The 23,445-nt window shown below is 46.0% G+C and overlaps 1 protein-coding gene across 3 annotated transcripts in view; it reads left to right on the top strand.

Moving 5' to 3' along the window:
• The window catches only part of GUK1 (guanylate kinase 1), a 59,237-nt gene extending 36,463 nt beyond the window's left edge, over nucleotides 1-22,774 (top strand). For 2 of the 3 annotated variants that reach the window (XM_065398717.1, XM_065398718.1), the window contains 6 exons: nucleotides 4,222-4,263; nucleotides 5,795-5,891; nucleotides 14,760-14,898; nucleotides 15,861-15,945; nucleotides 17,841-17,926; nucleotides 21,670-22,774. In XM_065398717.1, coding sequence (XP_065254789.1) covers nucleotides 4,222-4,263; nucleotides 5,795-5,891; nucleotides 14,760-14,898; nucleotides 15,861-15,945; nucleotides 17,841-17,926; nucleotides 21,670-21,705 — 485 coding nt within the window. In that variant the 3' untranslated portion in view covers nucleotides 21,706-22,774. Of the gene's footprint in view, nucleotides 1-4,221; nucleotides 4,264-5,794; nucleotides 5,892-14,759; nucleotides 14,899-15,860; nucleotides 15,946-17,130; nucleotides 17,267-17,840; nucleotides 17,927-21,669 lie in introns of those variants that run through there. The other variant, XR_010561138.1, reaches the window with a different exon arrangement.
• Nucleotides 22,775-23,445: the final 671 nt, after the last annotated feature.

Here is a 23,445-nt window from a genome sequence, read left to right as displayed (position 1 = left end):
ATTACTTGAAGTTGTGATATTCAATTTCAGATGGAAAAATGTTTAAATGGAACAGGATAAATGTAGCCCTCCCATTTGCAGGCACTAAAATGTATTTGATTGATAAAGTCTCTATCACTGGATACGGTATCCGGGAAGTTGTGCGAGATTTAAAGGTTAACCCAAATCTCTGACCCTTTGGTCCAAAGAAAATGAATTCAAAAAAGAAAAGGGAGGAGCTGATGGAGAAAGAGGAAAGCCAAATACATAACTATGTGCTGGTAGTTACAAGAAGGCCTTGCACTGAGCCTTGAAAATGCCACGGAGGAGTTCCAGAGGACATCCTTAGAGGCGGAGGGGTTCCACGGACAAGGTCCCCATGAACCCCCTGGCTTGGCCCAGTTCATATGGAACCTCAGGATCGAGAATAAGGATAATCCAGATGATCTTCCCTGTCTGAAAAGTCATGTTTTAGGTCTAGATTGAGGGCCCTCTATATTAGCAACCAGACATAGCCAATTTCCAGTCTAGAATGCACATTCGTGTTGCCCAGTTCAGACAAGTTCTCTTGGATCATTAACCGCTTTCTTTAAACCAATTTTAAAAAAATAATCTTTGCAAAATGTGGTTCTATTTTTTTGCCCTCTGTAATTTTTAAAAGAACGACGGTTGAATGTTAATGATGTTGCAGATTCTCAGTCTATAACCTGGGTGAATTGCATTCTGAATTTCCAGAGGATGGCTAGGTTTGAATTTCCAGTCTTTTTACACAACCTGTCCACTGCAAAACATGCGGTTAGCACCCGCTGCCTTAACTGACCACTTAGAAGTATCTTCAAGGCTTTGCGAACAATGACATTCATGTTGAAGTCCAGCTTTGCTGGGTCTCTTATTTTTGCTGGGACTTTGGGTGGTATCTTCAGGTCTACTTATCAAATGGATTTTTACTGCAGTAGGAACTTTCTGTACCAGTAGCTTGGAGGCTCTTGGCAAAATCCTGGCCCCAGACTTCCACAAATTCCTCTCTGCATATTTATACCTGCCTCTGGAAATTTCCACCACATGCATCTGACGAAGTGGGCATTCACCCACGAAAGCTTATGCTCCAATACGTCTGTTCGTCTATAACAGGGTTTCTCAAACGGGGGTCGGCGCTTGTGTAGGGAAAGCCCCTGGCTAGCCGGGCCGGTTTGTTTACCTGCCCCGTCCGCAGGTTCGGCGATCGCGGCTCCCACTGGCCGTGGATCGCGGCTCCAGGCCAATGGGGGCTGCGGGAAGTGGCGCAGGCCGAGGGACTTACTGGCCGCCGCTTCCAGCAGCTCCCATTGGCCCGGAGCAGCGATCCGCGGCCAGTGGGAGCCGCGATCGGCCGGACCTGCGGATGGGGCAGGTAAACAAACCAGCCCGGCCCGCCAGGGGCTTTCCCTACACAAGCGCCGACCCCTGTTTGAGAAACCCTGGTCTATAAGGTGCCACAGGACTCTTTGTCGCTTTTTATGGATCCAGACTAACACGGCTACCCCTCTGATCTCTGAATGTTGTGATTTTCAGAATAAGTTTAAAAGTGCTTGAGACTAAAAGACTTTAAAATGTCTCCCTTTGATACATGTATAATGCTTCTTTGTATGTCTCTAGCAACCCCAACAAAATCTCACATCACAAGTATCGGGGTAGCCGTGTTAGTCTGTATCCACAAAAACAACAAGGAGTCCATTGGCACCTTAAAGACTAACAGATTTATTTGGGCATAAGCTTTCGTGGGTAAAAAACCCACTTCTTCAGATGCAGTTCAGCACAGAAATAGACTTTGTCTGTTCCCTAGGCTGCCTCTGTTTGTTTGTTTGTTTTAAATCGGTGCACAGCACTTACACCCAGCTGATCAGTGCTTTTAGAAGCTTAGAGATGAGACTACATCCTCCTTTTGATCAAGTCCATTCCAACCAGTTTGAAATAAATCATTCATGTTGTGTTCCATGCTGACTGCCAAAGGGTGTATCACAGTTTCGAGAGTACATGATAGCATAGGTGCTGGAATTAGGGGTGCTGCTGCACCCCATGGCATGAAGTGGTTTCCATTATAAACAGAGTTTACAGTTTGGTTCAATGGCTCTCAGTACCCCACTATACAAATTGTTCCTGTGTCCCTGCATGGTAGTGCTTCAAAATAACACAACTTATAGTGGTCTCCATATGGATTCTAACTTGGTCTCCTACCTCATTCAGAACTCTGACCTTATTCATTAAATCTATCTATAGGAGCACCTCGCAGTCTTTTGAAATGAATTTATCCAATACTGTGGGGTAGGGAAGTAGAATTATCCCTGTTTTACAGAGGGGGAACTAGGGGCACAGGAAGACGTAGGTTAACCTAGCTACATCGCTCAGGGCTGTGAAAAATTTCACAAGCTGTGCAATTTAGTTAGGTCAACCTAATCCTCACTATAGACACAGCTAGGTCGATGGAAGATTCCTTCCATCGACCTAGCTACTGCCTCTCAAGGGGGTGGATTTACTAAAGTGATGAAAAAACCCCTTCCATTGCTGTCGTAAGTGTCTACAAGCATTACAGTGGCATAGCTATAGCAGCACTTGTAGTATGTACATACCAGTAGAGGGGTTTGGCCGGGGCTCATCCCTCTCCGGGGCGGCGGGGAACCACACTGCCTCGCTACTTCCTACCAGCTGCTGACGGGGAATTAGCCTGGCGACGGAAGTCACTCGCCGTGGCAGCAACAGAGGCAAACACAGACAGTCATTCGCGCCCGGCCCATGGTCAGCAGGCAGTAGCGAGTCAAAGGCTCAGGTCCTCAGGCAGGAGCTGAGCAACAGTTATATAATTGGCAGGCCCAGGCCCTGGGTCAGGGTGGGCAGCAGAGAGACAATGGCTCAGGCCCCTCGGGCAGGGGCTGAGCAAGAGCAGGCAAACAACCAGCCCAGGCTCTCGGCTCAGAGGGGCCTGGGAGGGGGGAGACTGCCAGCCACAAGCTGGGTGGCAGGGGGGACGCAGGCCTGCCCACTCCACTGTGTCCCAGCCCAGGGCCCTAGCAGCAGCAGACGGCCCGCTGCTGTGTCAGTGGGGATCCCGGCCGCAACACACTGACATGGGCTCTGGCAGTGCTGCAGCCAGACTAGGGTCAGCTGCCTCCAGGCTACTTCCTAACTCCCCCTCTAGAGGTACCTGGGTCCAGACGGTGTTCTCCGGGGGGGTCAAGCACCATGAGCTCCTCTAGGTAACTGGCGAGGGGCAGGCCGGGCAGCTCCTCCAGGCTCTGGTCGGCATCGGGCGTCGGCAGGTCAGGCCAGTCCTCGAGTTTGTTGTAAGTCGCCGGGGTCTCCCAACCAGGAGCTAGGCCACCTCCCGAGTGAGCTCTGGAGTCGGGCTTTTATACTTCCTGTCCTGCCCCTTGACCTCTGGGGGGCGGGTGCAGGACTCACTGGCTCCGCCCACTCTGGTGTTGAGAGGGGCTTGTCCCTCTCCAGGGCAGTGGGGAACCACACCACCTCGCTCCAACACCCTAAGGGCTTGTCTACACAAGGAGATTAAAAAGCAACACAGGGTCCTGTGGCACTTGCATCTGAAGAAGTGAGGTTCTTATCCACGATAGCTTATGCTCCCAATACTTCTGTTAGTCTTAAAGGTGCCACAGGACCCTCTGTTGCTTTTTACAGATTCAGACTAACACGGCTACCCCTCTGATACTTGACAAGGAGGTTAATGCACAGTAAACTAGGGTGTGAATTTAAAGCACAGTAGCTACCCCACACTGACTCCCTCAGTCAGTTTACCTTAATGCACTGCCGAAGTTTATTAAACTAATGAGTACAAAGGCATTCTCAGTGCACAGTAAGAATGTCTACATGGGAAGGCAGAGCAGAGTAGCTAACACAGGCTTTTTCCCCGTATAGACAAGCCCTAAGTGATTTGCCCAGTGTCACACAGGAAGTCTGTGCTGGAACAAGGAATTGTATCTGCGTCTCACAAGTCCCAAGTCCCTAACCACTGGGCCATCCTTCCCTTCTATAAGCAATGACTGAATCGTCTAATAATACCCACTTAAGGCACCTAGAAACAAAAGGTGCAAATTGGGTCCAGAAGCTTTGATCGAATTAAATAGAGAATCAAATTACCAAGTGATCGAATTGAAGCCTGTGTATGCTGCTGAGTAAGTGGCTTTGTATTGCTTTTACATTATTATATTCTTGTGTGAACTACAAAATTACAGAGACTGTGTTTGCTTCCAGATACCACAAGGCAACCAAGAGTCGGAGAAGTGAATGGCAAAGGTCAGTGTATTGCCCTTTGTTGTATTGTCAGATTAGGCAGGGCTACTGCCCTGAGAATTCTGGACGGCGTTTCCTGCTATGTAAAAGCTTGCAGAACCTGAGAGGAGTAGCTAGTTCTGCTGGTAGACAATGAAGAGCAAATAGGGCTTGTAACCAATGGATAAGTACATGTTTGAGCAAGTTTTGTTGTTTATGGGCATGTTCCGTGAAAGTGCAATTGCGGGGAAGTCAGACCTTATTTACTTAGAGTTTATGGAGTGTATTTACTTTAGTACGTGTCCAATAACAGTATTTTACACTTACATAGGACCTTTCATTCTGAACGATCCCAAAGCAGGGCTTTGGAGCGGAGCCCAGAGCTGGAGTGCAGAGCAGCTCCGGAGCAGTAGAGCTGCAGGTTTTTGCCTGGAGCTGGAGCGGAGCCGGAGCACAGCTCCAAAGCCCTGTTTTATAAACTGAAGATACAAACTATACACAGGGATCGCTTCACCTTCAAATGAAATGCAGCTGCCTCTGTTGTAGGAGGTAGCAGCTGCGTAATAGCACACAGCAATCTTATACAACAGTTTAGGACAGAATGTACCGAAGTGCTGAGTACTCGGCAGCTCTGATTAACTTCAATGGGACTTACTGGGTGCTCAAAACTTTTGAAAATCAGGCCATTTAATTTAGGTACCTACAGGTGGATTTAAGAGCGAAACTCTAGACACCCAGTTTTGAAAATCTAGATCTTAAAGGCCAACTACTAATAGTAAGGCTCTGGATTTCATCCCTATTCCAAGAGACCTTGCCTCCAGTAGCACAGAATAGAACCCTGGCCCCTCCCAAAAAGCATTCTGGGGTCATTGTTTTACTACTGACTTGGAGGGAACAGTGTAATTTAATTCAGTTGCCAGAGCAACTGAGGTTTAAAATGCAGGGACATTAGAGTCAACCCAGCACCGAAAAGCATCTGAAATGTTGTACTGGTGTCTTTATGCCTGAATAGCTCAAAAAGGTCCACATGAGATTTTTACCTACTTTCCCAAAGGAAAGTTTACCTTTCAACTGAGAAGAAGAAATTTCAGCCAAAGTGGGTTTTGTTTCGGGGACGGGGGCACAATAAGCCTCTAAAAATAGAGGCACTTAGGCTGAAATAACTTCTCATCTACTACTGTAGCGCGTTGTAAGCATGGCACTGTAATGAGAGAGGTCACTGGAGATCTGGAGAGTAGAAGAGGCAACGTAAACAGCAGCAACAGTATATCCGGCCAATTATTAAAGATGCATTGGAGATAACTAAATACCATGAGCGGGGTGCGGGGATCCGTTGTGTTTCTGTATGTGTTAACCAAGGGCCAAATTTTTTAATTTGAGTGCCTGAAAGCTAGGCACCTAAATAAGCATTTAGTTCCCTAACATAGGCATTTAGGTGCTTTAGTACATGTTAAGTCTCCAAATGTGTACACATGGCCCTGAGCCTTTATCTTGTTCTAAGTCAGATGGAAGCTGCACATTGATATAGATTGTTTTTCAATATTGCTGGATCCAGAGTACCACTTTGTGACCAGAGAACAAATGCAGAAAGAAATTGATGCTGGCGAATTCATTGAGCATGCGGAGTTCTCTGGAAACATATATGGAACAAGGTATGTAACTGTTACGCTGTATCCAATAGCTCATGTGGACTACGGATTGCCCATTTACTGGCTACCTGTGTTCTGCCCTGAGATGATGGGGAAATATTTTAACTTGCCATGACACTATTCTCTCCCTAGTCTAAGCTTTTCACTCTGGCAGCATGTCTGCTATTAATTTTATTCTGTCACTAGTAATTGGTGACATTCACCCGTGTGCAAAAGGTCAGTATCAGGCGTGTGCACCACTCAAATTTTGCTTAAGCCCCAAGATTTGAGTGCGAGAGAGTTCATAGTGCTCACGCTGGCCCTTCACAGAGGTGAATTTCACTCATACGGAATGTTTATAGTGCTCTTCATCTTCAAAGTGCTCTACAAAGATTAATTAAACAAAATGGGACTAAGATTCTGCATTCACTCCCTGTGTTATCCCCCAAAGGCCTGAGTGTGATCAGATCAGTGGTGAAAGGAAGTGACACACGACTCAATCTGGTACAGTAACGCTTACAAATTAATAGATTCTCTCTGGTGTTAGCACCTGCAATTAGGATTAAAGTGTAAAGTGGATTTTAAAATAGCATTGCTACTGGCATAAAAGTGATCATCAATGAAACACTAAATAAGCTGCAATATAAATTAAAAGTCAGATATCTTACTTAACACACAATCTCTGACAATTATTACAGCCCAGGTTGGATCCGAATGGCAAAAGTAAAATAAGTGCAATTGTTTTCTAAGATACCAAATCAGTAATAGAATGAGTTGATTTTAAAATTGCGAATACCTCTTAAGGGTGAACGGAAATGCTTTAAAAATACATGCAAAAAAAGTCTAAAGTTCCAAAACAACTTGTGATTTTGGGGGCCAAACTTGACAGTTTAAGGAGACCTGCCTTTTAGAGGTCAGGTGCTCAGCATGTTCTGAAAATCAGGCCCCTTTAAAGTGTCTCCAAAATTGGGGCAACCAAAATCACACATCACTTTTAAAAAATTAATCCTAAACTTCTGAGTGCATTATAAGAATATAAAATTACAGATCAATACATTTTTAAAACAAATGAAAATAATTTTCTCACTTTACAGTATCTGCCTACACTTCACTTCTAGTTTCTGTGTCTCTTGAAAGATTCGACATTATTTCCCTAAGGCAACATAAGGAAGGCAGCTTCCTGCTTTACTCTAGCATTTCTGATGTCACTGGCTTGCTCAGGAGGAACACGTAATCTTGACCTTCGATCTCAGCCGTTAGAAACCTTCCAACTCACCTTGAAGGAGAAACCAATTTCAAGCCTCTTGAATCCATGGATTCAATCTGCTAAGGGGAGTTTGCCTTTGAACAGGATTGTCCATTTAATCCAGGCCGCCCCTCTTCTGGGATACCTCTCAGGGAGCAAGCTGAGCTTACCAGCCCCAAATGGCAATGGCTGCTGTTTGGTCAGGAGAGTGTAACACAAACTCCTCTGCCAGGGGAGGCATTGGGCATGGGCCAGACAAAGATGTGGCACTCAGTTGGGTGTGATCGGTGTGAACTTTTAGGGCCCTGTCTGCTCATACATGAGTTACCAACTAAAGATTAAAAGAAAAATGCCATTACAGAGTGAAATGGAGAGTTTATTTTTTGCTCTTTTATGTCAGTTTAACTCTTTTCTGACTAAAATGTCATGATAGGGAGGAGAAGGGGAACGATGGAGAAAGAACTGGGGAAACAATAGTGAGTTGAGCTGGGATGGACAAGAAGAGCAGGAGAAGCCAGTAAAAACAGGAATTCTGTTTCGTCCCTTCCGTGGAGGAGGTGGTTGCGAAGAGATCTGACCGTACCACTGTGTTCTGCCATCCTGTTTCGATTTCCTGCACTAGCAAAGTTGCACACTCAGTACCTTTCTGGAAGAATTCTGGGGTCAGGTGTTAGTTAGTGACTAGCTGGGGCTCTTCCCTCTGAGTCAGAGCTCCAGGCCAGTGATAGGGGTGCTGTGCCTTTACAGGCACCACCCTCGGGGTGAAACAAAATGGAGGGCCTGTCTGTTTGTGGTTCTTAATGATCTCAAGGCATTTTTTCTATGGTTAAAGGTGGGTCTCTGGCTGAATTCCCACTCTGGTAACATATCTTGGGTAGTTAAGTGTCCCCTGCCGTTTCAGTTAAACCAGTGGTTCTCCACTTTTTTGAGCTCAGGACCCATTTGTAAATGTTTATGGCCTCTCACGACCCAGTAAATAGTCTGGGGTTGGAGGTCCTGGGGTGGTTTCGGTCAGATCCTGCCCCTGGGAGGAATGGGCGGCTGGATTCTGTCCATCACTCACCCCACAGTGGCAGCTCCTGTACTATGGGGCTGGCGGGGCTTGGCTCTCTGCTCCAGGCGTTGCAACCTATGGGGTTGCAGCGTCGCTCAGGTTTGACCCTGCCCCCCTTGACTGGACCAAATTTGTGTGAATGGAGTTGTGACCTGGCTCATGGGGTTGCAGTGGCACTCACTCAAATTTAGCCCACCTGGACTCCCGTCGTCATGACAGCTGGGCTAACCCTGAGTGCCGCTGGGACCCTAGAGGTTGCAGTACCTGGATCAGGTAGGCGAGCCCACCCAGCTCCGTGGGACAGGAGCTGCCACGCGACCCTTTGAAACATTCTGACGACCCAATTTTGGGTCCTGACCCACAGGTTAAGCAACCCTGAATTAAACTAAGTATTCTTCCCTTCCTGTCCTAAACTGTTACATCACATTAATGTGCCCTGCTATACAGCTGCCACGGTGCACCCCAGAGGCAACTGTATCTTAGCAGTGGGGAAGTATGTCCTGTATGTACGCTATACTGGTGTTTGTTTAGGCACACTTCAGAATCAAAGGTGCTTTGTAATAGTAACACATTTCCCCTCAGGTTTTCCCATCATAGAGACTAAGGTTTGTTTTCTCCATTCCCCCAGAAATGCTCTAGACATGATCCGTCAGACTAGTTAGGGCCGGATCCTAAGCAGTATTGAGCACCCCCAGTTGTCAGTGAAGTTACCGTTGTTCAGGATCCAGCCTTTTGCAGGTCCTAGAAATGCTCAGCGATGTTTGTTGTTGTGCTGCAGGAGCAGCTGGACCAGGACCCCATTGTGTTAGGTGCTGTACAAACACAGAATATAACACAGGCAAAGCATGAGTCTGATATCTGAATGACAAAATCCCAGGAACTGCTAATGCAGAAAGGGGCTGTTCACAGCTGGGTTGAGCACAGGCCTTTTCATCCAACAACTTTGACTGTGACTCAGTATTGGGATCATTAAACTTGACCATGAGCAATATAAGGGCCTCCTCCTCCTTCTATAGAATACTTCCAGTCCCTCCCTCTAACTTTCTCGGAGATTTAAATCATCTAGTGCCAACCTTTGTATAGACATAAACTTATTCCCAGAGTCCTGCACTTAGGAAGGAAGAATCCCATGCACTGCTACAGACTAGGGACCGAATGGCTAGGCAACAGTTCTTCAGAAAAGGACCTAGGGGTTACAGTGGACGAGAAGCTGGATATGAGTCAACAGTGTGCCCTTGTTGCCAAGAAGGCTAATGGCATTTTGGGCTGTATCAGTAGGGGCATTGCCAGCAGATTGACATTGGTGAGGCCTCATCTGGAGTACTGTGTCCAGTTTTGGGCCCCACACTACAAGAGGGATGTGGAAAGGTTGGAGGGAGTCCAGCGGAGGGCAACAAAAATGATTAGGGGGCTGGAGCACATGACTTATGAGGAGAGGCTGAGGGAACTGGGCTTGTTTAGTCTGCAGAAGAGAAGAATGAGGGGGGATTTGATAGCTGCTTTCAACTACCTGAAAGGGGGTTCCAAAGAGGATGGAGCTCGGCTGTTCTCAGAGGTGGCAGATGACAGAACAAGGAGTAATGGTCTCAAGTTGCAGTGGGGGAGGTCTAGGTTGGATATTAGGAAACACTCTTTCACTAGGAGGATGGTGAAGCACTAGAATGGGTTACCTAGGGAGGTGGTGGAATCTCCTTCCTTAGAGGTTTTTAAGGTCAGGCTTGACAAAGCCCTGGCTGGGATGATTTAGTTGGGGATTGGTCCTGCTTTGAGCAGGGGGTTGGACTAGATGACCTCCTGAGGTCCCTTCCAACCCTGATAGTCTGTGATTCTGAAATAGCGCAGGTTTCAGTGCAGACCTAGGGCCAAATTCAAACCTGGCGTAAGCGAGTGCAACGCTGTTGCTGCTCACTTAGCTGCTTATGCAGAGTCTGAATTTTCCCCTTCATCTTTTCTCCCTAGATATTGCCACCCTTTATGCGCTCTGCTTTGCCCATCTGTATACATTTAGGAGCAGATATTTTAAATCCAAAGACAGCTGCTTTGCTTTACCAGATATTTGTAGGTTCATTTCTACTGCACACCTGTGGCCATCTTATGAATGCAAGGATTGCCCAGTACTGAAGTAGGTGACTATACTTCACCAGACTAGGTGAAGCATTAGTCTATCTCCAGCAACAGCTAATGCTGTGCTGTGGATACAAGTTTCTTCCTGCCCCTGCCCCACTAGCTTATGCCCTGAAACATGGTGATGCCATTCTTCATACAATATTGTCCTTTTCAAGAACACCTTTCATCTCAAAGCGATAAAAGCAATCCTGAAACGCAGCCTTCTCTGAGCTGCAGCCAGCTAGTTCTCACACCATGCAGGCAGGGAGGGGAAATGTTAACCGAGGAAATTAGGAAAAAAACCCAAGGCTTACTGAAAGTGCGGTAGAAGAAAGCAGAGGATTTAAGGCCATATCCAAGAGATCTAATCCTTTCGTGACTGAAAGCTAGCATGCTTTTTCCAAGACATTTTGGTGATGGGAAAGATATAAGAACCTGAACCAAAGAGAAATTAACTTACTCGGGAGGTGTCAGTCATTTTGAAAAACAAACTCGCCCACAAACACCGCTTCTCTGATCACAAGGGCTAAGATTTTTTCAGACTGATGGTTCTGGATGCTTAATTGGAGACCACTTAAAGGAGCCTGTGTTCCAGAAAGTGCTGAGCATCCACTCTCTGAGAATCAGGCCCCTGTTAGATGCCTCAAGTTAGGCAGCCAAACTCAGTAGTCCCTCTGGAGAACCTTGACCAAGATCTTTGCTGAGTGTGTGCATGCCACTGTAGGGTCCAGTAATGTGAGGTGCTGAGAAATCGCTAGGAGTGGAAGAGACAGCACCTTGGGCATCTCATGGGCTTAAATCTGAGGATGGGGTGGGGGAGTCTTTGCACACTTAGTGTTAGAGCAATTTTTGTGGATTTGTGACAGAAAACAGTCGAAGCCATAGCTCTAGTCGCTAACATCTTCTGCAGTTTGGGGGGGAAGAAAGGAGAACTGCAATCCAGCCCAGTCAGTGAGATCGATGTGCAAGGCAAGCTCGTAGATCTCCGTGTTTGTATAGTGTTTGCAGCGATGATGATAAGGTGGGTTTAAAGGCTTTAGGACAGGATTAATGTGGAAATCCCAAGAATAACTTCGAAAGCCGGGATTTGTGTCACCTGCTGCAGCAGGAGAGGTCTTGTTAAATCCGTTCCTAACTCCAGCTTTCTGCTCCATCTTGTTAAAACAATTCTGGGAAGAGGAAAGTGGCCCCCTTTTCCATCTATCCTAGGTATTTGTATGGCCCCCATCACCGTAGCATCTGAAAATCTCACCATCGTTAATGTATTTATCCTCACTGCACCCCTGGGAGGAAGGGAAAGGTGATTATCCCTGTTTTGCAGGTAGGGAACTGAGGCTCTGGTAACAGAGCTCTTCTAGGGAGGCCTTGCTTCCACCACGATTTCCTTAGCCTAGGGGGACACCACAGCTCAGGAAACAGGATTCCCTAGGAATCACGCCCCACACCTGTCTGGAGTGAGCTCATCTCCTCAACCCTGGTGTGTGCAGCCATGGCTTCACTGTCCTAATTGTATGCTATCCTTCAGGTGTTGTGGCAGAAGAGGGTCTTGGGGGAGGGTTTGGGAGAGGAGGAGGTGGTAGGGACTGAGCAGATCCATTCAGGGAGATGTCCCATGTGTAAGAGGCAGCAGGGAAGGAGGCAAAGACACAGTGGTAGGAGGAGTGGACAGATGGGCAGGCAATCCATGGTAGCAGTAGCCCAGGTAAGGGAGAGTATGATCATTCGCATCCAAACCGTACCCCCAGGGAGAGGAGGTGAACAGCACATAGACAATGCGGGGACAAAACCAAACAGCCGCACCCATCCCCTAGAGGTTGTTTAGTCTCATCTTGTCTCTGTAGTGCTGTCCTGACAGTTTTGTCATGTAACTGAGAATCAAAATATGGACAGAACATTAGCCCGTCTACTGAAAGGTCAGATGGATTTTTTTTTTTTTTTTTTTGGGTCAGGTTCCATTTAAGTCATGAAGTTCATAGGCAGTAAGCGTGTTACTGATTAGAACTGGGAGAATTATTCTTCCTATAACAATTCAGGAGAATATAGGCTGCATTTTAGCACCCATCTTGTTAGGATGGGTCACCTTTACATAAAAAGGGCATGCTGTACAGACAGATACTGACAAAAGGAATGCTTGCTCACACACACGATAGCAACTGCTATCATACTAGCAGAGTATATGACCGTCTACACTCAGGCTAGGTCTACACTGCAGCGGGGGTCTGACCTAAGATACGCAACTTCAGCTACGTGAATACCGTAGCTGAAGTTGCGTATTTTAGGTCGGCTTACCTAGCGGTGAGGACGCGGGAAAGTCGACTGCTGCCGCCGACTCCGCTGCCGCCTCTTGCCGAGGTGGATTTCCGGAGTCGACGGCAGAGCGATCAGGGATCGATTTTACCGCGTCTTCAGTAGACGCGGTAAGTCGATCCCCGATAAACCGATTGCTACCCGCCGGATCGGCGGGTAGTGAAGACAAAGCCTCAGCTTGTAATCAGATAGCGGGCTGGACTAGCGGATCTCTTGAGGTCCCTTCCAGCCCTACCTTTCTAGGATTCTATGAGCACCTGTGGGGAGGGCCTGGGATCAGGGTTGGGTGGGGGCGAAGGTTCACAAGAGGAACTACAGCTTAACCTCTGCCTGAGAGTATGAAAGCCTTCTCTGAAGAACTGCTCTTTCTCTTATCCTCTGTTGCCACCATGTGGCCACTCAATTTAACTAATTTAACCCTCCGTAGCCACCTCAAAACATTTTCTCAGGTTTTCTCCTCTTACTCTTTATCATTTGTAGTACATGAGCCCCAGCCACGGACCAGAACCCCATTGTGCTAGGTGCTGTACAAACCCAGAAGAAGAAGATGGTCCCTGCCCCAAGGAGCTAACACCATTTATTACAGTATTCAGATAATTGGAGTCACTGCTCTTTAGATGTTAGTTTGTTCTAAGAGGATCATAGAGAGCATTTGGAGGGAAGGTCAAGGCATATCAGATGCAGCCCACAGTGGGGAAAGCATATGATTATCTTGGCCAGTCCAAAGGAAAAATATTTTAATACTCATCTTCTTAACTTGGTATCTAGGCAAATGCTCTGAAGGATACTGCATATTAGAATGGAAACTTGTGACCTCTTATAGAGAAGTAACCTTGTTCAGTGGCTTTTCCTCCTTAGTCCAAACATCTGTGATTCATAGATTCCCGGGCCAGAAGAAGGCCACTGTGATCATCTAGTCTGACAGCCTGTATAACACAGGCCAGAACTTCCCCCCAAAAGAATTCCTATAGCAAATCTATTAGAAAAAACATTGTCATGATTTAAAAATGGTCAGTGATGAACAATCCATAACAACCCTTGGTAAATGGTTCCGCCGGTTAATTACTTTCACTGTTAAAAATCTATGCTTTATTTACTGTCTGAATTTGTATAGTTTCAACTTCCAGGCATTGGATTGTGTTCTACCTTACTTCTGATGTTGTCACCCTCGTAGTCCTTAGGGATTTGTAGGGGCTCTGGTGTTTGAGCATCTCCAAAGAAATGATGTCATTGCTAGCCTGTAACTAAGATGCTCTGTGTTTACCTCAATGGAATGCAATGCCATCTCGTTAGCCATTTCCATACACTTAATTTATCTTGATGTAGCAATATGCACTTGTATGAAGCTCTCGGCACCTATATGGTTTTGTAAGAACATGTCAGATTCTGTGGTCTCAGCCCACAAAATCTAATTCTCCAGTACCCACCATAAAACTCCTCCCTCTTTGCCAGCCCCTTGTGAACAATTTATTCCCCCGCCCCCCTTCAGGGCAAGCCTGGGAGAATAGCTAGGCCTTCCAGCTTGCCCAGTAGGCCAATGTATGTGGGCCCTCTTGGAAAAGGGGGTGGAGGAAATCTAGAGTTGGGGACCAGTCACTGAGACAGTCCTGCTAGCCACCCCCTCCTATTGAATCCAAGGAGCTGTGATCAAGTCCCTTAGCAGACTAGAACTGCTGCAGTTTTCCATGAGGAAATAGAGACAACTGTTAACGAGATATGTACAAATAATAATGCCTGGCTGTTATGTAGCACGTCTATCTGTAGATCTCAAAATGCTTTCCAAAAGTGGTCAGTATCATTATCCCCATTTTACAGCTGGGGAAGCTGAGGCAAAGAGAGGAGAAGTGACTTGCCCAAGGTCTCCCAGCAGGGTAAGCTAGGAATTGGACCCGGGTCTCCCGAGTCCCCTGTATTATGCCCTATCCACTAGGCTACACTGCCTCCATTTCTGAAACTTCCACTTCTAGTTCACTCACCTCCCTCTTGTGACCATGTGGAAGACACCTTTAGGGACGGGGACTGGGAAATATCAATGCCAAAGAGAATGTCAGAGGTGCGGCATACTGTGTGAATGGTTCTTAATGCACGAGGAATAGATAGCTAAGGTTCCCTGGGTCTCCCTGCACGGCATCCCCACCCCAGTGTCCAGTAACTAACTTCTTCTCTCCCTCCCCCCCAGTAAAGCTGCAGTGCAGGCCGTGCAGGCACGGAACCAGATCTGCGTCCTGGATATCGACTTGCAGGGCGTCAAGAACATTAAGAAAACTGACTTGAAGCCGATCTACATCTCGGTCCGGGCTCCGTCCATAGAAGTCTTGGTGAGTGATCCAATTAATGGATGAATTCAGTGAAGTGATGAGAATTTCCTGCCTCCCCTCCATTGATCAATTTACTATATAACCCACAAAACAGGTAATGGATTTTGATCAAACCTCTGCCTATCCTCTCTCCTCCCTGCTCCTTGTGTTGGCTTTGTGCACGCTCAGCCTTCTCTTTAAAAGGCTCCGACAAGACCATCCTTCCCCCACTTTGTTTCTTCTGTTTTTTACCCTAAGTCCATTATGTGAGTGGTGTTCCTCCTTAAGAAGAAGAAAGGTCAGGCCGTGAGCTGCTGCCGCAAAGCCAGCTCCAAAGTGTCGCCTAACCGCTGCCATTTATACCTCCATGGCTGTTCAGTTGGCAGCTTCATTGCAAGAAGCCGCATAGTCCAGTGGCCTGAGCACAGGGCTGGAAGCCGGGAGCTCCTGAGGTCAAATCCCAGTTTGGACAGAGACTTGCATTGCGGCCTGGGGCAAGTCAGTTAACTGTTTGCTAAAGTGAGGATATACTTCCTTCCATCCCATGGCATGCGTGCAGCTTTATTGATCAAGGCCAGTGCCCACAGCCGGCCTCTTGATCTATTCCTTCTGGCCAATGGGCAGCACAGTGTCACCTAGCTCCAGAAACAGCCATGTGCCAGAGGAGAGGGTGTTTGAAATGACTTCCTGTTCTCTGCCTGTGGCACATGACAGTCTAGTCTCCTGTGGGCTGTAACACTTTGGTCTCATTCCAGTTGTTGGGTTTAGTGTGTGGGTGCTGGGTGGCGTTGGTGGCCTTGATATACAGGAGGTCAGGCTAGACAATTTGATGGTCGTTTCTGGCCACAAACATGATGACTGTGACTTGGAGCCTTCTGAGGGTGGTTGTGATGGCAGTAATGGGGCCTGGGGGCCAGGGCTGACTGTTCTCCTCCAAACGGTGCTTGGAACGTGCATTTACGCTTGTCGTCTTTGGGCTATAGGAAAAGAGACTGCGCGACAGACGGACGGAGTCCGAAGAGAGTCTACAGAAGCGGCTGAACGCCGCTCGCGTAGACATGGAACTTAGTAAGTACAGGAAGCTCACAGAGACACAACCCCAGTGGGGACTGGGGGCCAGGGGCGGGTGGGAGGAGAGCACATCAGAGTTTTTGGCGCCTTGTCATACACAGATGTCTAGCTCCCTGTCTCGGGGGTTTATGGCAGATCCGGCCAGATGAACTGACCACGACTATTTGGCAGCTGGGAGCTAATTGCAGGGGGAAGAGGGGATTCACTGTCCTGGATTGCCAAAGAGGGGCGGGGCCATGTCACCACTTAAACTAGCATGGAAATGGCAGCTGTAAAGACCTCACAGGCACCGGGTGTGTTTGTGAGAGAGAACACCTCAGCCTTCCATTGTCTGCGTAAAACCTTAGGCACTAACCGCAAAAATCCTCCTCTCCGGTCCCTTCCCCCTCCTTCTGAAAGATCAGGAGCCCTGACTCCCTTCCCTCACCCCTTGGCACAGCACCATGGGAAAGATCCCCTCCCCCTGACAAGCGGGAAGGACCTCCTAGCCCCTTCCCACCTCCCCTCACTCCTCCAGACCAGTTCTTCCCATCCCTGGCTTCCACTCCTGTTACATCCTCCCTGCCCCCAGTCCCAGGCATGAGGGGAATGGGGCAGTTCAGTCTCAAAGCTGCTAGGAGGTACTAGGGCCACTGATGTACTGTTCAGCATTACACTGTTCTTAGTGCTTCAGGGTTTGTGTAGAGCAGTGATCCCCAACGCGGTGCCCGTGGGAGCCATGGCGCCCGCCGGGGCATCTAAGTGCGTCTGCGTACTGGCCGGCGGACAAGCATCCGCTGAAATGCCGCCGACAAGCAGCGTCATCCAGAGGCGTCGCCGCCGATTTTCGGCGGTGCCTCTGGATGACGCTGCTTGTTGGCGGCATTTCAGCGGCGACGTTGCCGCTTCTCGACGGCATTTCGGCGGATGCTCGTCCGCCGCCACAGTCCGCGGTGGCTCGTCCTCTGGCGCCCGCCAGACGAAAAAGGTTGGGGACCACTGGTGTAGAGTGAATGGAGCTTGTTGGGTTTTTTGTTTGTTTGTTTTGGTTTTTTTTAGTACCAACCACACCATACAAATACTTTGACAGCTATTAACGCACTCCAGGGTGGCTGGGAGCACTAGGTTAAGTGTCAAGATTTTAATTTATTATGAAGTAAAATGAATTTCATTTTTTAACAGCTTCCCTTATTTCTATCTTAGGTCCTTACGTGGCCCCCCTCAGGGTAGTATCTGAGTGCCTCACAATCTTTAATGTATTTATCCTCACAACACCCCTGTGAGGTAGGGAAGAGATGCTATCCCCATGTGACAGATGGGAGAACTGAGGCATAGAGAGGTGAATGACTTGCCCAAGTTGACAGTCTGGTTTTTTTGTTCATTTTTGTTCTGTTCGTACAGCACCTAGCACGATGGGGGTCCCAGTCCATGACTAAGGCTCCTAGGTAAATAAATTCACACAGGTAGTCTGTGGCGGAAGTGGGACTTGAACGCAGGTCTCCCAAGTCATAGGCTAGTGTTCTACCCACTGGACCTCTTTCCCTTTAGTTGCATAGAGTTGTTTAAAGGGAAAATCTTAGAGTTGCCTCATCAAACTATACTTCTGCCTTTAAATTGCTGATGCTTTCCTTGTTCTATCCCATCTTCCACATCCACTCCTCTTACCTGGGAGAATCCTGTGTCATTTTCAGCTCTTAGCCTGATGCAATCTTAAGACTAGACTTGATCTAAGTAGAACGCAGCACGCTCTCCTATAAAACTACTTCACAAGGATGGCTTGACAGAGGAGATTATTAGCAGTGGCTGAAATAAAATAAGAATGTTAGGAGTCCACAAGAATTAGAGTCCCAAAAAAGAAGGCAAAGGAGCCAACGTTCCTTTTCTGTGTTCTAACTCCTGTTTTGATTCACTAGGTAATGAACCTGGCCTTTTTGACCTGATCATCGTCAATAATGATCTACAAAAAGCCTATTCTGAACTGAAGGAGATTCTTGCAGAGGTAAGTCATTTAGGGCTCTTCTGCCGGGGGTACGGTCGAAGCCATTGTAAATGGAGAGTCAACTGTTAGAGAGCATCAGAAGGAAATGCTTGACAAACATTCCGTTTCCGAGAGAAGGCAAAGTGGTAGCTAGGGTTATAGCCCTGACTCAGTAAGATGTCCAAGCACATACCAAACTTTTTAAGTATGAGTAGTCCCGTCGGCTTCCATGGGATGCTACTCCCATGCTGGACATGAGGCATTTGCTGAAGTACCTTGCTGACTCAGGGCCTTAAAGAGGGAACTCTAGTATGCAGATTTTTTTTTCCTGGTCCAGGACCAGTATTTGCAAAAGTTTACCCAGGGCAGGGGCCGTGTCTTCTGTAGTGTTGGACTGGGCCAAGCACAGTGACATTGGTCAGAACATAATCAGTTCTGACCTTCATGCACCCAAAGCCAGGACCCAGTTGTTGGCTTCGTGAGCCCTAAAGGTCACTGCTGTCCAAGCATTTACTTCTGAAGATTGAACATGGGTGTTGTAACAAAGAGCAGAACTTTAAGCTTGTCAATTAGGCTGGGAGAACTGTATCTTGGAAAGCAGGGCCTCTGAAAAGGACATGGGGTCCTGGTGGATAACCAACTCAACACAAGCTCCCAGTGTGATGCGGTGGCTAAGAGGGCTAATGGGATCCTTGAATGTATAAGCAGAAGAGTTTCAAGTAGGAGCAGGGCAGTGGGGTTACCTCTATGTCTGGCATTAAGTGAGACTCTTGTGGAGTTTTGTATCCAGTTCTGTGGTCCACAATTCAAAAAGGATGGTGAAGAATTCGAAAGGATTCAGAATAGAGCTACAAGAATGATGCAAGGTGTAGCCTGATATAGGGTGTACTGATAATATTAATTTGGATAATATGGGAATGTAATTTATTTATTTTATGTTAATAATATTAATAATAATTATTAATAATATTAATTAGTATGGGGTTTAGGCTTGCCAATATGTTTGATTAGAAGATAAAAGTTTTTGTTCTGAATTAGGCTTCACAGAATTTATAAAGAACCCTCGGGGGTATGACAGAAAGCTTACACTGAGACAGATATAGTTTTAAAGACTTTTTATTAAAATTAATAATAGTAAGTAAATGATAAAATACCCAGAGTTACAAAGTTACAATTGCATTACTGCTATTTAAAAGATATATATGATAATATAGTATTACATGCAACAAAGCTTTGGTTAACATACTTACACCCTTTTTTGATAACCTGGTGGTAAGAGACACAGGAACAGCCTTGCGGTTTAGGTTTTTTAATTTTTGAGTGAGGGATGCAGTGCTTAGAAAATGCTAAGCGCTATTAAAGCTGACTAGTGTTTACTTGACTAACTTAAACTTAAATAAAAACCTAATAAACAAACTAAGAATAAAACTTAGGGAAACCAAGCTTAGCCTAGTTCCCTTGAAACTAAAGTTTAAGAAAAGTTTCTTAAAGTTTAAGAAAAACAAGTATAGCCTACGAATAGTAGCAGTTATCGTAGATAGATAGAGTGGAGAAAGTAAATAAAAATTGAGTAAAGTGAGAACGGAGATAGTGAGAAATGGAGATGGAGTAAAGTAAGAACGGAGATACTTTACTGAGGTAGGTTACCTTTTTTATAGGGCAAATGCCAGACCTCCTTCCTTTTATGCCCAAATTTTATTCCTTACCCACAGAAATGTTAGGGTACACTTACCCCATAGGCTAGTATGTATGTGCATATTGATGACAGGTATGTACGCACATCAGTCTTTTGTGGTGTACTTGTTAAATCTGTGGGGAAAAACCCCTATGCCATTTTTTATTGTTTATTGGTCTAGATAAAAGGTCATAGACATAGGCGTGGGTACTCATCTATTTAGGTAACAAGCTATAGGTCAACTTTGCTTTTTGAGTAAAAGGTCTTAATATGGATATGCTAAATTTGCCTTAGCTTAACATACAGGATATGGCCTGTAGGTCTCTTGCATTACAGCCAAACTTACTTTAATATAAATCTATAAACCTATTACAATACATCAAATACTTAAACTATAAGAAAAGATATATATATATATATACACACGCAAGCAAGCAAGCAAGCAAGTTAGTCCTATAGGCTACATGCCCCAGACTGAATAATAGTAATGTTTTTAAAAGTGGGAATAGGTGAAATAACTTAATTTTTTATGGAATAAACAAAAATTTGGTTTTGTGACAGGACACTCCAAGGGCCCATATTAGTACCTCTTTTGGTTGGTAACCATGCAAAATTGGTTATTTTCAGCATAGGTTACCCTTTTCATTGGAGTTTTATATGTGGTCAGCCTTATTAGGCATGACGATGATGAATTCCGTACTCTCTCTCCCTGTAGTTTACACAGAACAGTGTTTGTTTCAAACACGTTACACCTACAGATGTACTGAGGCTCTTTTTAGAGCGACATCTGGCACTTTTTAAGTTGGAGTGTGATAGACCACCCGGGGAGGTGCATTAATGCATTTCCTATAGATGATGTTTTTGAGGTGACCTATAGAATGGACAGCAACCAATTGCCTGTACACATCCTTGTTTGGGTTAAACACTGGTAACAAGTCTGTGAATGAGACATACAAGGATTGTGCCATTATACAATTTTTTTGAAAGAAAACAACTGTTTTGGTTGGGGTGAGGTGTTACAGCAGACTACCTTCAGATGATTGGGTATGTTAGGATTTGGAGTGATCAACACCGGAGCCTTGACAATGGCCTGTTTTTGCTGCGATATTGCTTTCGTGTGTTCAGTCCATTTCCATTGGACACCTTTTTTTTTTTTTTTTTTTTTCCAGAGCTGGTACAAGGGACCTGCAATGGAAGCAAAATTGAAAATGAAATCCCTGTGGTACCCAGTTAAACCCAAAAAGGATTTTAAAGGGTCCTGTGGTAAAGGCAATGTTTGGATTGCATCTACTTTTTGTTGTGCTGGGGTTCTACCCCATTTTGTCAGGGTGAGGCCCAAGAAAGAGACACGATTGGCCATTAGCTGTGCCTTGGCCGGATTGCACTTTAGGCCTGCTTCCTTGTTTTTCTTAAACTTTAAGTTTCAAGGAAACTAGGCTAAGCTTGGTTTCCCTAAGTTTTATTCTTAGTTTGTTTATTAGGTTTTTATTTAAGTTTAAGTTAATATAAATCTATAAACCTATTACAATACATCAAATACTTAACTATAAGAATATATATATACAAGCAAGCAGGTTAGTCCTATAGGCTACAAAGGTCAGAAAAATCTGCTTTAGAGTGAGAGATTTTAAGACTGTTAATCTATTTATTTTAACAAAGAGGATGTGAAGAGGTGATTTGATCATGGTCTATAAGTACATGGGAGAAGATGTTTTAACCTGGCAGACAAAGGCGGAATGAGATCTGATGGCTGGAGGCTGAAGCTAGACCTATTCAGATAGGGAGCAAAGCACGCGTTTTTAACCCTGATAGTGAGAGAACCATTAGAACAATTTACCAAGAGATGTGTTCAATCATGTGAAGTCTCTCTTTAAATCCAGACTGGATGTATTTCTAAAAGATATAGTCCATTTCAGCCATAAAATACGGGCTTGATGCAAGGGTCACTTGATGAAATTCTATGGCCTATTCTATGCCAGAGGTCAGACTAGAAGATCATAATGATCCTTTGTGGCCTTACAATCTATGAAGCTATGAATTATTTACAGAGAGCAATACACGATCAATCGTTTTCTTCATCTGCTTGCAGGAAATCCAGAAGATCCAAGACTCCAAGAAGTCCTGAGTTCAGTCTGCTTGGCCGCCATTCCTAACGTGCTTCACAGCATTCTGTTCCAAGAGAGACATTCCCTTTAGCCTGATCCCCTTCTGAGTTACTATGACATTTATAGTAAAAAAACCAAAACAAAAGCAAAACCAACCTTATATTTATATTAGCCGGGGCTTCTGCCACTTTGTGCGCACGCTAAAGTGTCCAGTGCTCTTCTAGGTTTGCATGGAGATTTCAGACAAACAGTCTGAAAGTCCCTGTACTGTATTTCCTGAGCAGAATTATTCTGAATTCATTTGTATAGCCTGATGGTAGATACAGCCCATGCAGATACAATCAGTGCATGTAGTATGTGAAACTGCAAGCAGTAGTCTCCTCCATAGCATTTTTGGTGGATACTCCCTTCTCAGCCCTGGGCTGCCTGCACCAGAGGCCACCTGCAGAGGGAAACTGCTTAGTATGACCTGACTTGATCTTCCTCCTGCAGACAAATAGGTTAAAGTGTGAAGTGTCATCAGCTGGCCTGAAGTGACCAACTGAGAGAAGAGATGCAACTGAAAAGGAAAGAGACGGGCTGAAGACAAACTCGGAGAGAGGACGGTGCTAATGCTGGTGCCCCCCTTCTCCCCACCAAATGTTCCACTAAGAATCATAGAATATCAGGGTTGGAAGTGACCTCAGGAGGTCATCTAGTCCAACCCCCTGCTCAAAGCAGGACCAATCCCCAGACAGATTTTTGCCCCAGATCCCTAAGTGGCTCCCTCAAGGAGTGAGCTCACAACCCTGAGTGTAGTAGGCCAATGCGCAAACCACTGAGCTATCCCCATTGAAAGCTCCCACTCTTTCCCTTTTGTTCTCCCATTAGGCCAGTGACTCCAGCCACCATTCCTTTAGGTGGTTGACTGACATTCTCAGCGAGTCTCTCGGTTGGATCTCGCTACTGCTGCTGGCTAGGGCTCCTTTCAGCAGAGCTTGGGTTGCTCCAAACCTCAGTCCTCGTGCCCAGGATCTAGCCAGGTGAACGGCTGGGGTTGCTTGAAAAAATTGGAGACCCGCTTTATCTACCACGAAATAAAATCACGTCCTGACTTCTTCTGGCTCAAAGGAGTTCCTAGGGGAGCAATTGTTCAGCGCCTGCCTGCCCTGAAAGACTGTCGGGTGTGGTCATATATGTTGTTCTGTATGAATGCAGCGGTGGAAAGGTTTGGGTGTTCCCAAGTTCAACTCTTTGGGGAATTTCTTTCCAGGCTGTGCAGCGCTTTTATTCCTGGAAGAAATGTAAAATGCCCCCTTTTATTGTCAGAACAGTTGGAGACCTCTCTGCCTTTAAAACTTCAGGGTTTCCCTTCAACTTGAACATCTTAGAACCAGCTTAATTCTGAAAGATCCAAACCATTTTACACCTTTTCTCCTTGATGGTTTTCCCAAAAGAAGAGTCGTGGTTGCACCTACCATTCCCCAGGTTATCCCCCTTCCCCACCATCACCTACACCCATATGGTGAATGGTAGAACAGTAACGTTCTTTCAATGTCCATTTCCTCACAAAAATTGCATGTGATCTGACAGCAGTCTTCAAAGCTGAAGCTTGGCTCAGCCTGGTTTCCGGGAGGTTGTTCATTAATTCCAAAGTTTTCCCTCTCAGGCTCATCCCAACATGGATTGGGGTGGAATTAGCAATATCGTCTGTGCTGGGCCCTAACAACTCCAACTGTTAAGAGGAACAATGAGGACTGAAATCCTGTGTTCCTGTCATT

The sequence above is a fragment of the Emys orbicularis genome, chromosome 2 (genome assembly GCF_028017835.1).
Source record: "Emys orbicularis isolate rEmyOrb1 chromosome 2, rEmyOrb1.hap1, whole genome shotgun sequence".
Taxonomy (NCBI): domain Eukaryota; kingdom Metazoa; phylum Chordata; order Testudines; family Emydidae; genus Emys; species Emys orbicularis.
This window is presented reverse-complemented; position numbering and strand designations above follow the sequence as displayed.